At 39.5% G+C, this 20,729-nt stretch overlaps 2 protein-coding genes across 4 annotated transcripts in view; one reads left to right on the forward strand and one right to left on the reverse strand.

The window, feature by feature from the left end:
• The window catches only part of ntm (neurotrimin), a 230,048-nt gene extending 219,331 nt beyond the window's left edge, over positions 1-10,717 (forward strand). For 2 of the 3 annotated variants that reach the window (XM_076274134.1, XM_076274130.1), the window contains 5 exons: positions 3,225-3,356; positions 3,965-4,085; positions 4,371-4,522; positions 4,926-4,961; positions 8,014-10,717. In XM_076274134.1, coding sequence (XP_076130249.1) covers positions 3,225-3,356; positions 3,965-4,085; positions 4,371-4,522; positions 4,926-4,961; positions 8,014-8,114 — 542 coding nt within the window. In that variant the 3' untranslated portion in view covers positions 8,115-10,717. The remainder of the gene's footprint in view (positions 1-3,224; positions 3,357-3,964; positions 4,086-4,370; positions 4,523-4,925; positions 4,962-8,013) is intronic. The other variant, XM_076274131.1, reaches the window with a different exon arrangement.
• Positions 10,718-19,379: 8,662 nt separating this feature from the next.
• opcml (opioid binding protein/cell adhesion molecule-like) overlaps positions 19,380-20,729 on the reverse strand; it is a 77,155-nt gene continuing 75,805 nt past the window's right edge. The window contains exon 7 of the mRNA XM_076274488.1: positions 19,380-20,326. Coding sequence (XP_076130603.1) covers positions 20,220-20,326 — 107 coding nt within the window. The 3' untranslated portion in view covers positions 19,380-20,219. The remainder of the gene's footprint in view (positions 20,327-20,729) is intronic.

Below are 20,729 nucleotides of genomic sequence, written 5' to 3' on the forward strand. Positions count from 1 at the left end.
GCATGTCCAAATTTCCGTCAAGGATTCCCGGGACACTGAAAGACCGGGGTAGACGAAACTTGGTGGGCATGTAACCCCATATGGATAGCATGGAACCATCATTTTTCGTTTTGATCTGTAGCCCCCCCCCCCCCCCCGAAAGGAGGGTAGGGCAGACACAGTTTTCTGTGAATATCTCGAGAACCGTAAGGTTTAGGAGGACCATTTTTTTTGTATGTTGATCTCAAGGGGCCATGTCAACCCATTCCATAACCACTCATTTCATGTATAGCGCCACCTAGTTAAACACAAAAAAGTAAAAATGAGGTGTTGTAATCGCAGGTATCTGTGACCTAACATAGTCAATTGGAAGTGTAGCATCATTATGACACCCTCTGAATGCACGCCAAGTTTCGTGGAATTCCGTTCATGGGGGGCCACACAATAAATTAATTTATGTTACTATACAACAACTGGCCTGTAGGTGGCCGGAGACAGTTTTCTGTGAATATCTCGAGAACCGTAGGGCCTAGGAGGTCCACCTTTTTTTTGTATGTTGGTCTTAAGGGGGCATGTCAACCCATCCCATTACCACTTATTTCATGTATAGCGCCACCTAGTTAAAAATGAAAAAGCAAAAATTAGGTGTTTTCATCACAATATCTCCTTCTGACATGGTCAGAACTGCACGAAATTGAAAGTGTAGGATCATTATGACACCCTCCGAATGCATGCCAAGTTTTGTAAACTTTCGTTCATGGGGGGCCTTACAATAAAATAATTTATGTTTACATTTTGTGACCGTACACCAACAAGGATTCCCGGGACACTGAAAGACCGGGGTACACGAAACTTGGTGGGCATGTAACCCCACATGGATAGCATGGAACCATCGTTTTTTGTTTTGATCTGTAGCCCCCCCGCTGTACTGGACCCCCCAAAAGGAGGGTAGGGCAGACACAGTTTTCTGTGAATATCTTGAGAACCGTAGGGCCTAGGATGACCAATTTTTTCCGTATGTTTGCCTCCAGGGGTCATGGTAACCCATTCCATGTGCACACATGTGCATAAACAGATACACACGCACACACATACATTCACAGTAATCATACGTATGACACATACTCACACAGTAGACATATGTACGCATGCATGCACATGCACAAACACACATACGCAGGCAAACACACAAGCACGCACACACACACACACACACACACACACACACACATAAACATAAACATGTACACGCACACATGCACACAATTTCTCAGAATTATGAACAGGCAAGATGGGGGTCGGGTTGTATAAAATTAATTTTACATGTGAAATCTATGAACTAATCATGTTTTGGTACTTGTTGTCTAGCAGATACCAGTGAGAATTGAGTGTGGATAATGCAATTTAGTGAGACAGTTAGAATCATATAGGCCTTTCAGCGTGATTTATTTTTGTGGAAAAAATGTGCTGGACTGGGCGGCGGTCATATTTTGTACCGCTCTGCGGTACATCTAGTTTCGTGTACAAACCACATGCTTAACAATAACCCTAAACACATGTAATAACCACATGCTTAACAATAACCCTAACCACATGTGCAAGTACATTGTACATATCATGTCATTGTTAGCGCTTAAAGATATGTAATTAATTCTCATTTGTGTAATTAGTTGAATTATTTTAATTATTGTAGTTTATTAAAAGCTCAGCAGATGAAGTGCATCCCCGACCACAGGCAGTGAATAGCTCCTTTTGTAGTCCATGTGGTCAGATATCACAGTAAAGAACAGCTAAAGTTGGAGCCTATACAAACCACAGTCTCTCATCAGCAGCTCATGTTTCTCTTCAGCTCCTATAGGAGGCCACATGCTGGACTTGGCTGATAATATGTGATAGTTTGTCATTAGATATGCTCATATTCTCTTATCACTGACTGCTCTTATCATAACCACAAATATGGCACACACACACACACACACACACACACACACACACACACACACGAACAACTCAGGTATACAGTACTGACACATACACCCATATTTATGTTCTGTGCCAACCAAGTTAGCCTTTGCCTTATGTGAATGAAGCGTAACAGCTGTTTGTGGTTGGCTGTTGCTACTGCACTATATTATAATGGAGTTTAACAAAGCAATACAAGGCATCCTGATCTATAAATCCATATAAATGACGACACATTGTTAATGCAATTAAATAATAATGTCATTCCTATAATTACATTAACAACTCTACAAATGTGTTTAGCTTAAGCAAAGAGATGATGTGGCGCTGTAATATCAGCATTGCTGGTGTGGCACAATTCAATTAGCACTGACATTAACAGTGATAGACTGTTTTCCACTTTTTGGGCCTCCGTCATGACATTCATCATCAGGTTCTGTGGGCCCACGTTCCTCTCATTAGCGACTCCTCCCAGGTGTGTATATGTGTGTGTGAGTTGGTGTCTCCCAGGTGTGTTTGTGTCGGTCTGTGTGACTGTGCGCATGTGTGTGTGTGTGTGTGTGTGTGTGTGTGTGTGTGTGTGTGTGTCGGTGTCTCTCTAAAAGTCAACCACAGACGAGCGAAAATGCATTTTATTACTGTCAACACGTACACCTGGGGGCCAATTCTATCTTTGCATGTATTGTTTTTTGCACCTGTCAGCTTTTTAGCGTGTTTTAAACATTGAGTGGCTTATGAGGAAAGTTTATGGGCGAAGATAATTAGTCCCCTCCCGTCCCATTTCCTCTTCTTCCTCCTCTTCCTCCTCTTCCTCCTCCCCATGATTATCCAAGCAGTAAACCTCTGAGGCTTTTCTCCTCTGTGTGGCGTCCAAGCTCTTGACATATGTATGGGCGGCGTATCAAACGGCTGGACCATGAGAGACATTTCGAAATAAAGGCAAAACCCAGCTGCTCTTCCCTAATTATTGCCCACTTGTGTGACACATGTATGCAACTTGCATAGAGTAGCCATCTTGTGTTTTTTATGACTTGTCTCAATGATGTGCCACACTTGTCTCTGTCTTCAGACTTCTGTCTGAAGTTCTTTGTGGCCACTTTTGCAAAACATTGGTTGATGTCATTGTTGCTGATTGGTTGCCTGAAGAACACTACTGCTACAATGGACTAATAAACTGCTCTTATCTGTCTTCTCTATCATCTTCCTCATCCTCCTCTCCTTCATAAAACATGAGACATTGATAAAGCTTTGCTGATTGGTCCGTGCTCTTTGTGTGTCCACAGCCCAGATTCTCACGTCAGAGGACGAATTCCTGGAGATTCCGTCCATCTCCAGGCAACGGGCTGGGACGTATGAGTGCACGGCCATGAATGACGTGGCCACAGACGTCCAGACGGTGGAGTTAACGGTCAACTGTGAGTAACTTCTACTCAACTGTGGTCCTACATGAACATTTTTTATGCTTTTATGTGCTATTACTCTTTGCTTTTGTTTATGTAAAGCACATTGAATTACCCCTGTGTATGAAATGTGCTATAGAAATAAACTTGCCTTCCCTTGCATTGCCTTACTAAAACTCAAATTGCTATTCTTACTCCTACTGAGTTCTTACTGAAACAACAGCTGCAGTCTGTAGTCCTTTTTAATCACTACAGTGATAAGAAGTCACTCTCATCTTTTGAGATGTAGGTCTCGGTCTTACAAAGGTGTTTTGTGGACAGATGTTTGATTGTGTGATTTCTTATTCATAACTTTATAATGGAAGAGAACACGCAGTGAAAGATTGAGTTATTTTGTTAAATAAGCCATAGGGCAAAACAAAGAGGAGGCAGTGGAATTCATTTTTGGAAATTAACTGGCAACGCTGAAAAGATGTTGCCTCACTTCAGTGTTGTCCAATGTGGCTTATTTATTCACTCTTTAAACAGTTTCAATTTGACGATCAAAGGTTTCTCAGTGATAACCATGAGCACTGTGCCCAATGTGTGTGTGTGTGTGTGTGTGTGTGTGTTTGTGTGTTTAGATGCTCCAACTGTGTCCGATGGCAAAGACGTGGGTGTGACCCTGGGTCAGCAAGGCGTTCTGCAGTGCGAAGCGGACGCCGTGCCACCAGCAGATTTCGAGTGGTACCGAGACGACAGAAGGTACAACCTCCGCACGGCGTAGGGTCGACTTTTATGTTCCAATGGGATGCATAGTGAAGCAAAATCATATTAATGAAACGTGCCAAGCAAGAGTCATTTTTCCCTCCCTTTTTTATTCTATTCCCTTTCATGTGTTATTCTGTGGCTCACATGAGATTCCGTCCAAGAATGTTCTTGTGGTTGGAAATTAAAGATGTTTAAAGACACTGTGATGTTGTGTGCTGGCGAAGGAGGGAAAGAGAGAAAAGGATGATTTAAAACCGTCCATTCTTCTCTCGCCACCAGAATCTTCAATGGCTTTGACGGTATTGAGATTGAAGACAGTGGAGCGCTTTCAAAGCTGACTTTTTTCAATGTCTCCGAGGGCGACTACGGCAACTACACTTGTGTTGCCATCAACAAGCTTGGCAGTGCAAACACAAGCATCGTACTGTTTGGTGAGTATTCAAAGTTAAATTTGTTGGAATCCTGCTATATGCCTGCAAGCGAATTTCCAAAAACAGTTTGATGTGTATTATATATCTGTTTAATTGTTTTACAGACATTTGGTGTAAAAGTACAGTATCTAATATGATTACACTCTCATTGATAATTCACACAATAATGTCAAACAAAGCAGTTGAGTTTCAAAATATTTAACTTCAGTTCATAATGTCATAATTTGCTATCCTTTTTTACATTTTGCAATAACAGTGGCCACCATGTTGATGTTGCACTTAACACAAGAGCATGAAAGGAGACCAATCATGCACTTCCAGTGACTTTTTTTCAACATGACCCTTCCATTATGGCTTTGTTTTTGTTTATATTTGGTTTGTTTTGTTTGTTGTCCTGATGTAGAGGTAATTGAGCCCACTAGCTCAACGCTATTGCAAGGTTAGTACTCTGCATGAGCATGTGGTGTCTCGCCTGTTTTGTCTGAGGGGGTGCACCTGCATGCCTACACAAACATAACCTTTTCCCTTACTAACCACTGAGTGAGTGACAGCTTGTTGATATCGCTCATGTCACGCCTAGGTTATTGGTGAGATTACTTTTTCCCTAACATGAATTGCCAAGATAATTGCCCAGTGGCACCTGGCAGAAATGAGCGAGTGCTACTTTCTTTTGAGACGTTTATTAGCCTAAAATTTCATTTCATTATGTTGATAGCCAATTTAGCAGCGTGAGTGACACGCTAAGTGGCTGGAGACGACAGTGTCTTGTCACTGCCATGCTTCTTGTGCCCAGTGTGTTCAGTTTTTTAAGTGTGAATTTGAGCCAATTGCCATGGAGATGATGGATGCTATTTCATTCTGTTTACTTATTTTGGTTTCTCCCCCCCCCCCCCCCATCCAACCCCTGCCTGTCTCCACACCCCCTCCCCCACCCCGACATCCAACTTGCCGCGGCTTCATTTTGGTTCTTGCATGCGCTCCTCTGATGTGTGTAAGTATCTGTCTTGTATCACTTGCCAGCTCTATTGTGTTGATGGGTCTTTGTTTGTACATGTGTCGTAGCTGTTTCTCACTGTGCTTGAAGTGTTATGTAGTTGGTTTACTGGATGTAGTCTCTATTGTGCAGAAAATGTCACCATATATTTTGCTGAGAGAACATGCAATTGCAAATAAATGCAATCTCTCCATTCTAAGCAAAAGAAACCCTCACCAAGTTACAGAGTGCTGTTGTCATTGAAGATAACTACACTAAGCAGGTTAACAAGAATGACGCATGGTGGAAAGATCATGTTTGTAATGTTTCTCACGCATTCTCTCTCATTCATCACTTTCATATGCATTTGCTGATCATTGAAAGATGCCTAATTCTTTGCCAAATGCAAAGAAAATCACATCACAAAAGAACCGGATTTGTATCATGACCTGAAATTCAATTGTCCAACCATTATGTATATAATGACATTGTTTACTTCAAACAAGGGATATGACACATAAGGGAAGAGTGACAAAGTTCTGTTAAGCCATCATATTTAATATGTTAAATTGCATAGTTTCAATGACACAGTGGATATGTGATTTAATGTTGCCTTATTGTCATTAGCTTGAAGGCATTTCACATGCATACTATCTCCCTCTCTTCAGAGTAAACAGCTGGTATACAAGATATTATGTTGTTTTCTCCCTTGTGTCATTCTTAAATATATGGACTAATTTAAACACTGAATTGAAATTAAAAGTAAATTTATTACCAGTGCTTTCTCCAGAGATGTATTAATTACTCTGATTTTGATTGTGAGAAGCCATAGTTGCGATAGTAATTATCCTTGCACAGGATTTAGAATAATCTACAGTGGAAACGTAATTGGATGGTAGCCTCAAAAGAAAGGATACTAAAACTTCAGGAAAAGCCTATCAAAATTAGAAGTCGCTCTGTTATACCATCAAAGTGAAATTTAAATACCGGAGACTGCCCATAAAAAGCCATTGTGTCGTGTATTTAGATTGTGCTCTGAAGTTAATCATGTTGAACTGTGTATTCATTCAGAGGAACTGTAGAACACTGTCCAGCAGAGAGGTCTAAAAGCTTTTTGTAGGTCTAATTATATTCCTCTATTGTATTCCCACTCTGTTCTCTTCTATTTAAAAAAAGAAATATAACCCTTTCAACGAGAGACTGAACTCTGAGGTCTGGAAATTAAGGTGTAATTCCAGTTCAGACACGTAACACCAATTTAGCTAAATATTGTTTTTGGCAACAAAAAAGGCATTAGGATTGTTTCCAGAGCAGCATTTCTCTTACCTCTGAACTTCAATTTACTATAGCTACTGTATCTAAGTTTGACCAATTCATTCAACTAATATTCCCAAACTATTTCTATAGTAAAACTTTTAACAAATAAGTTAATCGAATAAAGTTAAATTTCTTTAAATTACTGCTTGTTGCTGCTGTGCTCTGACTTTTTAAGAAGCAGCAATCTGCAGTAGAAGTCTGGCTTTGTTATTTGTCCTATTCAGAGATTACTTGAGTAACTAGTCATGCCGTTGAGTAGCAGCTTAGTAGTGTCCACTTAGCTGTCTCTAACGAGTGCTTCGCTGTTAGAGATCAGATTACAGTGTACACTCCTTTATGACCCTGATTAGCTTGTTTACAGCAAGCGTCAATTAAAGCCTGCCTAGTCTGTCGACTGGTTGGGGATCCTTTGCACCGAGTGATAATGACAGCGTCCCTGGGTCAATGAGACGTGACGATATAAAAGGATGGTAACATCTGCTGTAATGATACAAGTGTGATCTCTGAAGTGCCCTAACCTGGCCATTCATCAGCCGAATTGGACTGTTTTATAGTTGCAAATGACCTGCTTCCAGCATGTAGCATGAAACAATGTCAGAGTCATACTGTGACATCTCAATTGACTTAATGGGTAAATAGTGCACTGAGAACAACAAATAAGCTTGCTTAAATTGGTTGCTTAATAGCATTGGTGGGCATTTATCCAGAGGTTACATCCTGCCTAGACTCTATTTGCCACTTCATTTATTCAGAGCGATCTATTTCAGAATTATGTCCTTATTGCCATTAATGCGTGTCTATCAGGTACACTTATTTTCATATAATCTCTTTTTTTAGTGCATACAAGGTCTGTTTTCAGAAACGACCTCGACTCTTTTAGAACAGACAGGCTTTGAAAGCCATACAGTGTTGGAAGGTTTGTAACAAAAACAAAATTAAAAAACCTAATACCTTCTAAACTACTAGTACAAACTTTGCCAAATCACTAACTCATAAATGCTAACATCACTTACAAAATAGAGAACACAACTAGAAACTTTATTTATTTTATTTTTCTTATCATCCTTCCATCAATTCCACCTTTCTCTGAAATCAGAAGCGTAAATAAACAAAAACACAGGGCCAGCCATAGAGGGTGGTCAGTCTTGAGGGTGTGTAAAGTCATTGAGCTCCAGCTGATCTAAACTCTGTCGTTCCTCAGGACCCGGAGCAGTGCAGGATGGGAACAGTGCTTCGAGAGCGTGCCACACATCAACCTGCCTACTGGTGCTCCTGGCTCTGCAGCTCCTCCTCAAGTTTTGATGCTCAAACGGAGTTTGTTTTCCCCGGGGGCAGTAATCATATGTTATCGAGTGTTATTCTCTAACCCTGATACTGTAGCAGTTGCAGTGGTTGCTCAAAACAGAGAGAGAGAGGAAGAAAGAAAGATAGATTTGGCCACCCGATTTGAAATTGAAACAAAAAAAAATGTTATGCAGTAAAATTGTTAGTGTTCAGTTGGATAATTCTCACGTGTTATGTTGTTTTCCCCCCTTTTTCCAATCTATAATCTTATGTAGGTATTTGTTTGTTCTATAACTAAAAGTTAAAACAAGGTTTTTGCATAAATGACTATGGATTGATCAACTGGCAAAGGCGAATTATTTAATCACGAAAGTTTAATGTGTTGCACCAAACAGTATGTACTGTACGTCTTAACAATCATTCTAAGATATTTAGAATGTAGAATGGAGTTGATTGAGTTGATTTTACCAATAGGGTTTGTAAATTATTACACATTAATTTTAATTGTGCTATATTTTTAGCATTGGGTGTCATGCATTTTTTAAAAATTCTTAATAACTGGCTGAAGTCAGTTTGCCCATTGCAACTAAAACAGATAACCTAATTTGCAGCACCTCAAGATACTGCAATGATAACATATCATGCATGGGAAGGCTGAGAATATCTTGTTGACAAAGTACATTTAACATTGTATTTTTCTTGTAAATTATTGCAAGAGGGTTTTTATGTTTTATTTTTATTTTTTTCTGTTATGGTGGAACATTATTTTACAATGTATTTAAGGTTGATGTGTGCATAGATCCATAGTTCACAAAGAACTAACTATTGTTGTCATCTCAGGGCTTTGGGATCAGGTCCATTCCAAGAGTAACATACTGTATTGTTTTTCACTATGTGGATCCCGCAAAACGAGCCCAAAGAATTAGACATTAATAGATGGCTTAATACTGTATAGGCTAGTACCACTCAGTATTACACTTATTAATGCACACTGTAACATAAGAACAAATGTGTATTTCAGTTGACCATATTTATATGCGGGTTTTCTTTTTCTTTTTTGGGGAAATAATAAAAACAGTGAAGCATATGTCATCTAAGCCCAATTAAAACTGTGCAGAAATATGCAAGACTTCTGGGCTCATTTTAAGATGCATCTTGTACCATTGTAATGCAACAGACCTTTTAGGTTTAGTGTTCATTCCTCTGTTTGAAATTAAGTAATGCATCTCTCTCTATATATATGTTAGAATTCAGTTGGTGAAAAGTTGATGCACAGTATGTCACATCAAAAACATCCTACGCATTTCATAAGCATAATTCTTACAGAATCAGAGGGGTTCTTATAGCGCAAGTAGCTCACATACGCTACTGAAATCTATGACTTAATGGATTGTCTTCATTTCTAAAAGGTGTGTTTTTACAATATGTTGAGAGCAGACACTCCATCTGTCACAACTGAAACTACACACCGTGTTGTCCAACAATTATCAGTAAGGTTTTAAATCAAAGCACGCATTCCTGAGAGCAAAATAACATATACTATTTTTTTGTTTTCTTCAGCAACTTTCCCATCATTTCTGAAGTTCGAATTATGAAGTTCCTATTTTAGTAGTGCTGTTTAATGAAACTTCTTGTCATTCCAAGCACAAACATTTTGGTATTGCCACTTGACACCAGTGGACTCCTTCCTACCAATCAGAGGGCACTTAGATTAGCACTGAAACATGTTAGTTCTTCTGAAATACCAATCAGATGCTTTAGCATTCCTTCAACCACCCATCTCACCATGGGAATGCTTGTGGTACATATACTGTATATCAAATATACAGCACAGAGAATAAAAACAAACCTCTATGAGAAACGTGACTGGACCCACAAGAAAGGCCTCCCCAAGGTTGTTGGCAGCTGGGGGAAATTAGCTTGACTGACAGAGTCCCCTGTCTGTGTCTGAACATCACACAGAAGCAGGCTCTTAGGAACTGACAGACCTGTGGGCTCCCAAACCACATTCATGGAGGTAAATTTGATCTGGTTGTTTGTCAAAAAAAAAAAGATCCACCAAAAAGCCGCAATTACATGTGAAGGCTGAGGTGTCCCAGTGATAAATCCCTGCGGTGTTTGCCAACAAATCAGAGTGTAGATTACTAGCTGAGACGACGTGATGCCTGACAGCCCCTTGGCAATCTGTCACTCCCTTTTTTATGTTCAGACCAATGTGCATAGCGCCATATATGTTTGTGTGAAGGACCTATAAAGTAAAATAATTGCAAAGGGAAACATACAGTACAACAAGGATAGCATTTGTACTCTTCTGGGTGTATATTTGAGACTTAGGGTGCAGTCATTCACATCCCACTTCACTGTGAGTCAGCAGTCGTTTTTAATTGCATCAACTTCACCATACAGCTCATGTTAAGGGTATAAACAGCACACCTCTTGTGACCTAATCAGATACATACACGTGGTGGGCAAAGGCTAAATAATAAAGTACCCTTTTGCAGATTTTCCAAAGTGAAGATATTTGATTCCCTGTAATGTAAATTGATTGTTGTTTCATGTTTTTTCTCTATGAAAACTGTGTGTTCATATTTAAGACTGACAACAATAAAGTGTTCTATCTACGTGTTTGTGTAAATGTCTTTGTAATAATATACTCTATCATTCTAATCTTTTCTAAAACTCTCCTCTTTCTTCAAAGCATATGATCTTCATCATAACATAATTATTAAGTTGTGAAGTTAAGTTATGAAAGGCACCATGGTTGTATTAGCCTCATAGCTCTCCCAAGATAAAGAGAAGAACAATAGACAATATTTACATTTGAGCGTATAAACACTGAATTGGCAACACAAGTTGATGGCCTACTTTTCTCTTTCAGTTGCAGCACTTTGACAATATTTTCCCAACTTAAAACTTTATTTATCCCCAAAGGACAATGTTTGGGACAGCCACAAAGAATGATACACAACCCATAGATTAGAAAGCATATGCCCACATATTTTTCAACCCATATAACATGCCAGACCAACCTATATAAGGTGCCATAGATGCCACTAAAAATATCCCCATTAATGTAAATGTTAACAGTCTCTAATGCATATGAGAGCTGCTGCTATGGTTGCTGATTTCCTGAGCCTGTAGAAGAGACAGTCACTAAGGGACTGAAGAGGATGCGAGTGCATTGGGGAAAAGAGGTGTCTCGGAAGTTTCCCACAACACCCTGCTCTTAACACAGCAAACAGGCATCCTGACAGGAGCCACTGAGAAAAGCAGCATTTAAAGAGACGGGACGGATCATCCAAGGTGGCATTTACTCATCTCGGCAGGAGGCGCGGGATCAAAGAGGGGTCCCCACTATTTTGGAACAAATATTCACCAGCAGCTGGAGGTGGTTGCTTCCCTAGTCTGCTGGAGAGGGAAAACCCAGGAAGTTTCTCCAGCTGAGCTGGATTTCCTGTCTCTTGATAACATTTTGGAGCAATATCACTGATCTAAAAGCTATTTATCCAACATAGTGCCTAGGTTTTCTTAAAAAGTCCTGCATCTCCTTAGGTTTGGTAGCTATCTCAGTGATCCCGAATACCTTATGATCCCAAATAGTGCCTGGGTAAATAGACATAATGGTATGTGTGTGTGTCCATAAATTCACACTGTCCACGTATTCGCTATCTAAATCATCATGGCACAGCATTCAATAGTGTAATAAAGATTATCTGATAGAAGTTATTTGCTTGTCTAAAGTTTATTCCACTGTATCAAAGGTAGATGCAGATCTTAATCCTCTGCAGAATACACTATTCATACACAGCATTTATAATTGCTCAGATACATGTTTGTTTAGCATTGTACTGTATGTATGCAATGAGGAAAGGACAGGATCACAGTCAAAAAGGAAGCAAAGCCATCTGGGCCCCCAAAAAGGTGCCGCATGTTCCACATAATTAAAGCATCTCAAATAGATCAAAAGCCTGTTTCATTCTTCCCTCTCTCCCACTCTCTCCCTCTCTCATGTAGAGCAGTACAAAGTGAAAGATAACTGATTACTGGAAGTATGCAGCTCTCTCCATGAAATGGTGACAAACTCATATTCTGCTTGTCTTCTGAAATAGACTTCCTAGTTCCTGCAAAGTTGAATACATAAATAAATTAAGAAAACAAACACCACACAATATGCTTCTACAAGATCAATGCACTTTGTAGTTGTATTTGTACCCAATCTGTGGTGAGACATTTTGTGAAAGCACATTTGAAACCAAATGTTACAGTAATAGGCTTCAATACAAAACTGACTGTACATAATTGTTTTATTTAGCTGTGAAAAAAGGCTACAATCCTGTAATTCTTTCTAAATATTTAATATTAGAGTCTGCTATTTTTGTAGCAGTAACTCTTTGGTGAGCATTTGGTCCAGTCGGTCTTACCATCTGTAGACACGCATTGTGTGTTTTCGTCACAGGAAAACACTTTTAGTTAATTTACTGTCATTCACAATCCCAAATTGGACCATAAATACCAAAACACTAATTAGAATGTTTGCTCAGCCACAAAAAAATGTTTCCACCATGTTGTCTGCAACAAGAGGAAGCTGTAGTCAGTTCAGCTGGAGTATTTCTTAATTTAAGAGTCTTTTGACCTCAGAATCGCAGAGTGAAATGTAGGTCACATTAATAGTTTAACAGCTATATCTCCAATGCACATTTATGTTGGATTTATCTAGCATGAATGTATTTCAGGAACCAGAGGCCCAAAAGGAGTATTTTCCTTTGTAGGTTTTGGGAAAGTGGTAACATAAAGTGTGCTTTGAGAAATAAGTCTTCATGAACTCTGACTTTAGACTGCATGATCCGCAGGTCCAAGAGAGTAGGATTTATATTTATATATATATATTTATTTATATATATATATATATATATATATATATATATATATCGACGTCAAAAGGTAGAAGCCTGAGCTCTGCACGGGCCTACCGGGCCCAGGCCCAGGGGCCCAAGGGGTCAGGGGGCCCTGAAGCCCAAGCTTTTGCATGGAATCATTGCCTCAATATCAACAAATCAGGATGTAGGCTACGAATCTGATTGAATTTAGTATTGGCCATCCCCAAATTGCACCAGAATACAGGAAATCACATCAAACAAATTAAAAAAAACCCAAACCCCCCCTCCCACATATACGACAACAAGTGGGGGGCCCTTAATACATCTGGGTCCAGGGGCCCGAAAGTTTATAATCCGCCTATGTTCAGATAGGCTACTTAGCAGACATTAGCATATCACTGAGTTGTTTTTTCAGCTGTCTTCAGCTGTACTAAACAGTTGACATCTTACCTGAGGTATTGTTTAAGGATGTCTAGCTATATAATAATCAACGTAACAATAGACATTAGCCATTTCTTAAAACTTGAAAGAAAATTGGGTATTTTGTTCCAAAGACATAGCCAGGTTGCTTGGGATGATATCCACTTATTTATTTGATTTTATTTAATTTAATATGTAGTTGGTCCCAGTGTCCATATTGTATAGGTGGAATTTACCTTTTTATCTTCTACCATTCTGAAGCAGGTCAAAGGATGAAGTGGCATGTAAGTGAATTTGAACAGTTAATATTGCTGAGGCTTACACCAGCCTATGGAGAATAAATCCATTTTGAAGCCTCTTATCGTTGGACTCTTGCATCACTGTGGTCTCAAGGGCCTACGAGCAGCACTGGATGCTCTGACAAAAGGCAAATGGATTGTAATCTTACGATCTGTGGGGAGAGAAAGCTCAGGCTTCTACCTTTTGACGTCGATACAGAAGTACTGGTACACCAGCAGGCTACATTGGGTCTCTCAGTCCAGTCCAAAGATGAGCAATCAGAAATTCTCTTACAGTCTCTTCTCTCCACCAGTGTTGGAGGCACAACTTGGTAAACTAAGTTTTGATAGAGGGTATTCCTCCATGTAACATGAGCTGCACTCTCACCGAGCACCACAAGACCATAACACACACTTCAAAGGGTAGCCCATGGATGGTTCTGAGAGATGGAAACTGCTCTGTTTAATATTTCTGCCTCCAACAGCCATCTTTAGTATTCTTGTCATATATTATACATCCATGATAAATCTGAAGCTGAAAGGTGAGGGTATGTCCCACTTATAACAGTGCCTAGCTGATAGCATGCTGAAGGCTTGTGTAGATAGTTCACTAGACATGCCTTGTCCCTCAGGGAGCATTGGTCGCTGGTTTCAGTTGAGTATAATTGTGAACCAGATACCCAGCACCAATACAGCAAAGAAGAGGCCCATTGTCCTCCCCCTTTGAAGACTGCCTATCATGGATATAAATTACTTCCATGGTGTCTGACCCACAAATCCGAGGGAGAAGAATCCAAATCCAAAAAATACAGCATGGTTTACTACTAATAAATAAAAATACAAGGTTCTAACAGTTCATTCAAATTAATGATAAACTGAAGGTTGTCTGAGGATCAATGGAGCAGCATCTCCTTGAGAATATGGTTGAGGACAGTAGGCTACAGTGGGTTCCAGCTCCAGCCACATCCTCCAGGTAACATCACCTGCCCACATAAAATGATGGCCCAACAACTAGTGGGAGATGACTCAGACAACACAAAAGTATGAGGCTGAAATAAGTTATTTTGGCTCCTACACATTAAAAAAGGGAAAGAAAATTACAACTTAAGTTAATAGAAACAACCTAGTGTGGCAGTCAACCTGATGCAGTTCACAGAAAGATGGTTGTCTACTTTTATCATCAAGCAAGGCAGAGGGGGGACTGTACCTCCATCTGAGTTATCTATGTTGGAAAGCAGGCTGAGCAAGTCTCAAAGACGAGGGAAAATGTAGGTGTATTATCCCCTTGGGGTCCTCTGTGGTCCACTCTCAAAAGGGTTGCCATTACTTCAGTGCCAGAGGTGATACAGGGGTGCTCAAGTTTGTTAATTCAGTATGACCTTTGCTAGTTGCTTCCGCAGTGACACACACTTGTTTGATCTAGTCCCCTCTGTTAGAGGTGTTCATTTTCAGCATATGTTTATCTTTAATATGGCCCACATCTGGGCTTTAGGAGCAGATTAGTTCACACACCTTACATAGACACCACATACAGGAAAGTGTATAAGCCTTTGCCTTTGCTTTGCTGAAAGACACACACACTCTCATTGAGGGAATTCAAAAAGCAGGCACGCAAAATCACAGGAGTAATTACTGCAGATAGACTTCAGTAGAGGCCGAACTGTAACAGGTATAACTTGGAATTAACAGACGCGCTCTTGCCTGGAGGTTATCACACCTCAAGAGTTCAAGAGTGAGCTTGAAACAAACTCCGTAATTGGTTTAAATAGCACCTCTAATGAGGGGGCCGAGATAGTCCATAATCACAGGCGTCTCAGGAGGTGATCCTGACATGACGCCGTCGCTCTTGGGAATTCGTCGCGGGTTTCTCCAGCTCTATGTTCCTGTGTCACCCTCAGGCAGATTCCGGAGATGTAACCGGCCAGAGCTAATTACTGGTCTTCAGGCCGAGGCTATTTAGCTGCTCTCCTTGACTGCGCTTCACTGGGCTGTTTCAAAAAGTTTAAAATGGGCTGATTTCAGCAGATGCTAGTCCCTTGATTTCCATCAATTTCCATTCAACAGCATTAATATTTCTGCTTTTGTTCTCATATTTTGAACTTAAAATGGTTGAAACCTTACCTATCTTCTGCTTTTTTATGATTGTAACAAAGTCCACTGCAGTGTGTCCAGTGGTCGTTCATTGCAACTGCCTACACCTGGAGTGGGTGAGAGCTGTATTGACCTGAACATATCTCTCAGTCTTCACACAGAGACACATTCAGACACACTGTGTTGCTCTGTGCCTGACACCCACTCACCCATTACTTGCATACAGACATTCTCTTCCATTCATGCATACATCCACTGCAGTGCTCACCTCATCTTCATACTTAATTCCAACTCCTAAAGCATTATAGAAGAGGACAAAAATTCTGTACATTTTAACATCTAGTTTGAGAAGGTGTTGACTTATAATGACTTATAATTCCTGACCTAATGGCCCTCAAAATATGTTTGCGCTTTACTTATATAAGCTTTTTTTTTATTAAGAAAATGAATATGTAGCTCACTGAATGCAGATCAAGAATGTATCATTCTTAAAAGAACTAGTGGATTTTTAATAACTTCAGAATGGACAAAAATTGCTCATTGACACCCATTGTTTAAAGCATAAATGCAGTTTGCGTATAAAACAGAAGGGATGGGAATTGACTGTCTTTGTTTTCTGGGACCACTGCAAACATCAAAACAAACACATGCTATGCATTTCCCTCTGGCTAGTCCAGGTGGGCCTCTTTATCTAACCTTACAGGGCCTCCCTTTGGAGCATCTGGATGCTTGTTGCTCATTCAAAATAAGCAGATGAATAAACAGAAATTAATTGGTTCAGAAGGCCTTTTGCTTGCTATGATTTTACAGCAATTGCCAGACATTGTTATTTTTTTCTTTGGTCTTTTTATCTGTTACCTGTTACACCCATTCTGCTTTTATTTAATGCTAAAGTTTATGCATATTTGTTACACTTCTTTGGAAATAGACACATTCATACAGACTTTATCAAAATAAGACATTTATCCATCACCATCATATTTCATATTTCACCTTCATGCTGCCTGTTACAACAGCCTTTAATGCATTTTTTTTTTTAATCAAATGACATTTATTGAACCAAAAAAATGTTTTTTGTGTGACTCAACTTCCAGTATTCCCATGTTGAGGGAGGTTTACACTTGAATTCAATTTTTGTTATTGGAAATTGGTTTGTAATTGGTATTGCACTGCTGAAATGACACAGAAGTTAGCCAAGGACATCAAATATTTACAATGCCATTCTTCATTGTTGGGAAAAGCTCCCCTTCGGTTTCCCCTAGGTGGCGCAATATAATAAAGTCAAATTAGGTCCTTTTTGCCATATATTGCAGGAAGAAGGGAACTGAATAAAAAAGATGCATGAAAAAAACAACAAAAAAAAACAAGGGAAGCATATGACCAAGTCTCCCAGTGTACAGTATGAGCGTTCATAATATCTTTTGGTCAGTCGAGTCACTCTATAATATCTACATTAATCACTTTTAGAAGTGGGTAAAAGCACATTATTTCAACCATAGTTACACGAACAACTTAGCCACATAGTGAAAAGAAACACAAACATATCAACACTACATGAGCTGGTAAAAACAGGCCAACATCTCCATCTTTATTCACTTTGTTACAAATACATTTTCAGAGCTTTTCCGCTATTTAAGTAACTTGAGCTGGAAGTGGCCTGTCTTACATTTGATTTGTGTTTAACACAACACAACTAATTACACATTTAATACAGGAAAATACATACAACTTTGTTGTTTTGCATATTTGTTATGTCATTGACATCCCATTCTGGTAGTTGCCAAAGAAAGTGGCAGAACTTGACATCATGTATCCTTTAGAGTTGAGCAGAGCAGAGTAATTTTCTAACTACACAATATTTATTGTTCCACAGTTTGACCTATTTAAACTATAATCTAAGTCAATATTTGAAGGTTGTCTGTTTTGGTGGGTAGGCTATTCATGCAGCCAGTGTTTGGGTAAGCATGGAGTTCTTGCCACATACGGGAGGATTGTCACCTTCATGAACTCTTTTACATGAATTGTAAAACTATTCCACAAATAATCACCCGTCCACATTCACAGGAAATTGTGTATATTATTGTCTGTCATTCTATCACATTACCAATTCCACTTTAGTTCATGAGGACTCCAGTGCTGCATCTGTCTCAGAAAGGAATTTTCAATAACGTTTACATGCTATTTAATGGCACTCAAGTTCAACAGTTTGAACATTTTCCAGCAGCTGCTCTTACACAGAGAAGGAAATGGATATTGTTTTATATTAACTTCTGATTTCCTTATATTATGCAGCCAATCAGAAATATTCCCTTTTGCACAAAATCAACAACAGCAAAAAAAAAATCAACAAGTTGTTTGACCAGAAATTGCCTTTCCTTTCTTTTTTATTTCATAGCACTCAAAAGCAAATACAATTTGTGAGCAGTGCAAATGAGGTCAAGTGTTGATTATTTACTTATTAAATATCTATATACGGAGGTTACATTTCTGTGCACACTTAAGCCTGCCAACTTATCCTATTAACTAGAGGGACAGTGAGTGATATTAAGGATATCATTAACAATTTCATTTTTTGAACTGTTTATTTTCAGACATACAGTAAATTCCCACGGGGCTCTTGCTAAGCGAAGACTTAGAATTTTGAATGCAGCTTTCATCAACTGCTTGAGGCCTTGACCAGCCTTTTCATCATTCTCCAGTCTCTTCATCTGTGCCTTATTGTCAGTGTTTACTGAGGGGAATATTGCCTTTCATTTTTCCTATGACACACACTGAAATTGCCCGTTATCATCTGTGAACTTGCTCTTGATGTGTGTGCGCGTATGGTTGTACTGTGTCTTTGTGCATGTGTGCTTGTGCTGGTATGTGCGTGAGTGTGAGTGAGTGTGTTTGTGTGTGAGTGAGTGAGTGAGTGAGTGTGTGTGTGTGTGTGTGTGTCGGTGTGCAGGGATGGGTGTGCATGTGTGTGTGTGTGTGTGTGTGTGTGTGTGTCCATCTGGGGAGGTGGGAGTGTGTGGAAGAGTGGGAGAGGCGGTGGGTCTCATGGCCTGTCTCGTCCTGATAAGTGGACGCTTCTGGGATGAGCCCAAATTTCTACATGAAGGTGTAAAATGTGCTGGTTTGATAAGGTTGGTCAGGTGAGGATGCAACAGCCTGAATGCCTCCGCTGCCGATGTTACATCCAGCTGCTATTACTCCATAGCGCCTGTGAGCAGTGATCACTGCAGGGCCAGAAAGACTTAACCAACACATATTGAACAATCCCTGTTTTAAAATTAGCTATCAAGATTTTTTTTTTTTTTAAATCTAAGAGGTCTTACTCTTAACACTTTCTAGCGTCTTTTCTGGGCTTTGATATTGGCTCTTTTGGTGTGAAATAAAAGCACAACTACTACGTGAGTTAATCAAACTTGCAGTACCCTGTAGCAGTAGATGTACTCCTCATGCTGTGCTCTTGCCTTGTTTCTCCACGTTCAGAGGCCTCAAATGTTGTTTTTTCCTAGCATCAGCAGAATGTTGCCTTTTTACTGAGGTGCAACTTTCATGCGTTTACCACACGTCAATAACACTAAAGGAAGCATTCTGTGGGATGACATTTGTTTATTCTTAGTGCACCACATGTTTTTTTTCCCTCCCACCTCCCCCATTAACCAAATGATTTTTTCGTTGTGCCATATAACCAACCCAACACCTTCACAGTAGCTATTACTGGAAGAGAGATGGCTCGGGGAAAAACATAATAAAAGCCACACTCACCTAAGACACCAGCCTAGCCTCTTGAAAAATGATTCCCATGTTTGTCCTCATGAGAATCTCTGAACATCAGAATACACACACACATACAGGTCCGTGAAGCCAGGTCAGGGTATTGTAACCTTGGCATATTAATAGAGAGAGGCTGACAAAATAGCCATCATTCATACAGTTCACTGTCATATTTCAGATTGGTTGAACAGAGTATCAGAGTGGAATACTGGTCTTAGTCTGCAGGACTAAGAACAACATACTGTATGAGCAGATGTAATACTTCAATGCTGTGATATTATGTTGTTGCATACAACTGTAAAAATACAGTAATTGAACAATCACGTTGCATTATTTCTTTCATTACAGAGAAAAGAAACACAGTATTTTACAGAGACTGAAACAAAACATGACACACCAGCAATCTCAATATACACCTCAATATTGGGCAAAACCAGTCAACTATTCACAACAGTACTTTTTGCTTATCGTTTCACATTTTTTAAAAAGTGTAATCAACACAAACATTGACTCCAATTTCATTTTGGTTTACATTTCAATGCCTTCCACTTATGTCATACAGTCCGAACTGAAACTTTAAAACAGTAAAGTTGGAGTTGAATTTTGCGTATTCTTTTTTTTTTTCCATAGAGCTTGAGTCTGCTATGCTGTTGGACAGACAGACACTGGGAGAAGGGGCTGCTGCTTTTACATCAAAACTTGAGGAAATACAATGTGAGGAGGGTCATAAGCAGAATGAGGTGTGTTGAGAGGTGAGAGACCGCACTGTTGATGTCAATCATGTCCTGCATGCCAGGTCCTGTGGAGATAACATGTAATAAATAAATAAATAACACTCAAGCCATAACCAGGGGGACCTGGCTTCAGTTTTTGTGTTTGTTTTTTCTTCTCTCAATTCAGAATGCTTTCATCAAATTGAGAAAATCACCCATAATCTGACACACTGTGGTTGAGATAATCAGAGTTATGGGTAACATTTGCATTCATAATGTCCTTGTGCTCCAACCTCACAAATATGTTACATTACATTAAATGTATTAATTTATCCAAAGCGTCTTACAGAAAGAGAAATAATATTCAAGCTACAGTGCAGAGGAAACCTTAGTTGGGAAATATTACTGCATCTGTAAATACCTAACTAGAGGTAATTACAGTGGATGAAATGCTTGTTCTTTCTAGGCTTCTTCTTCCGCTGACCACTT

Source organism: Alosa pseudoharengus, unplaced genomic scaffold (genome assembly GCF_046254945.1).
Source record: "Alosa pseudoharengus isolate Yale_2024_CS ecotype anadromous, Long Island Sound unplaced genomic scaffold, YU_APseudo_1.1 YU_APseudo_1.1_scf_8, whole genome shotgun sequence".
NCBI classification, from domain to species: Eukaryota; Metazoa; Chordata; class Actinopteri; order Clupeiformes; family Clupeidae; genus Alosa; species Alosa pseudoharengus.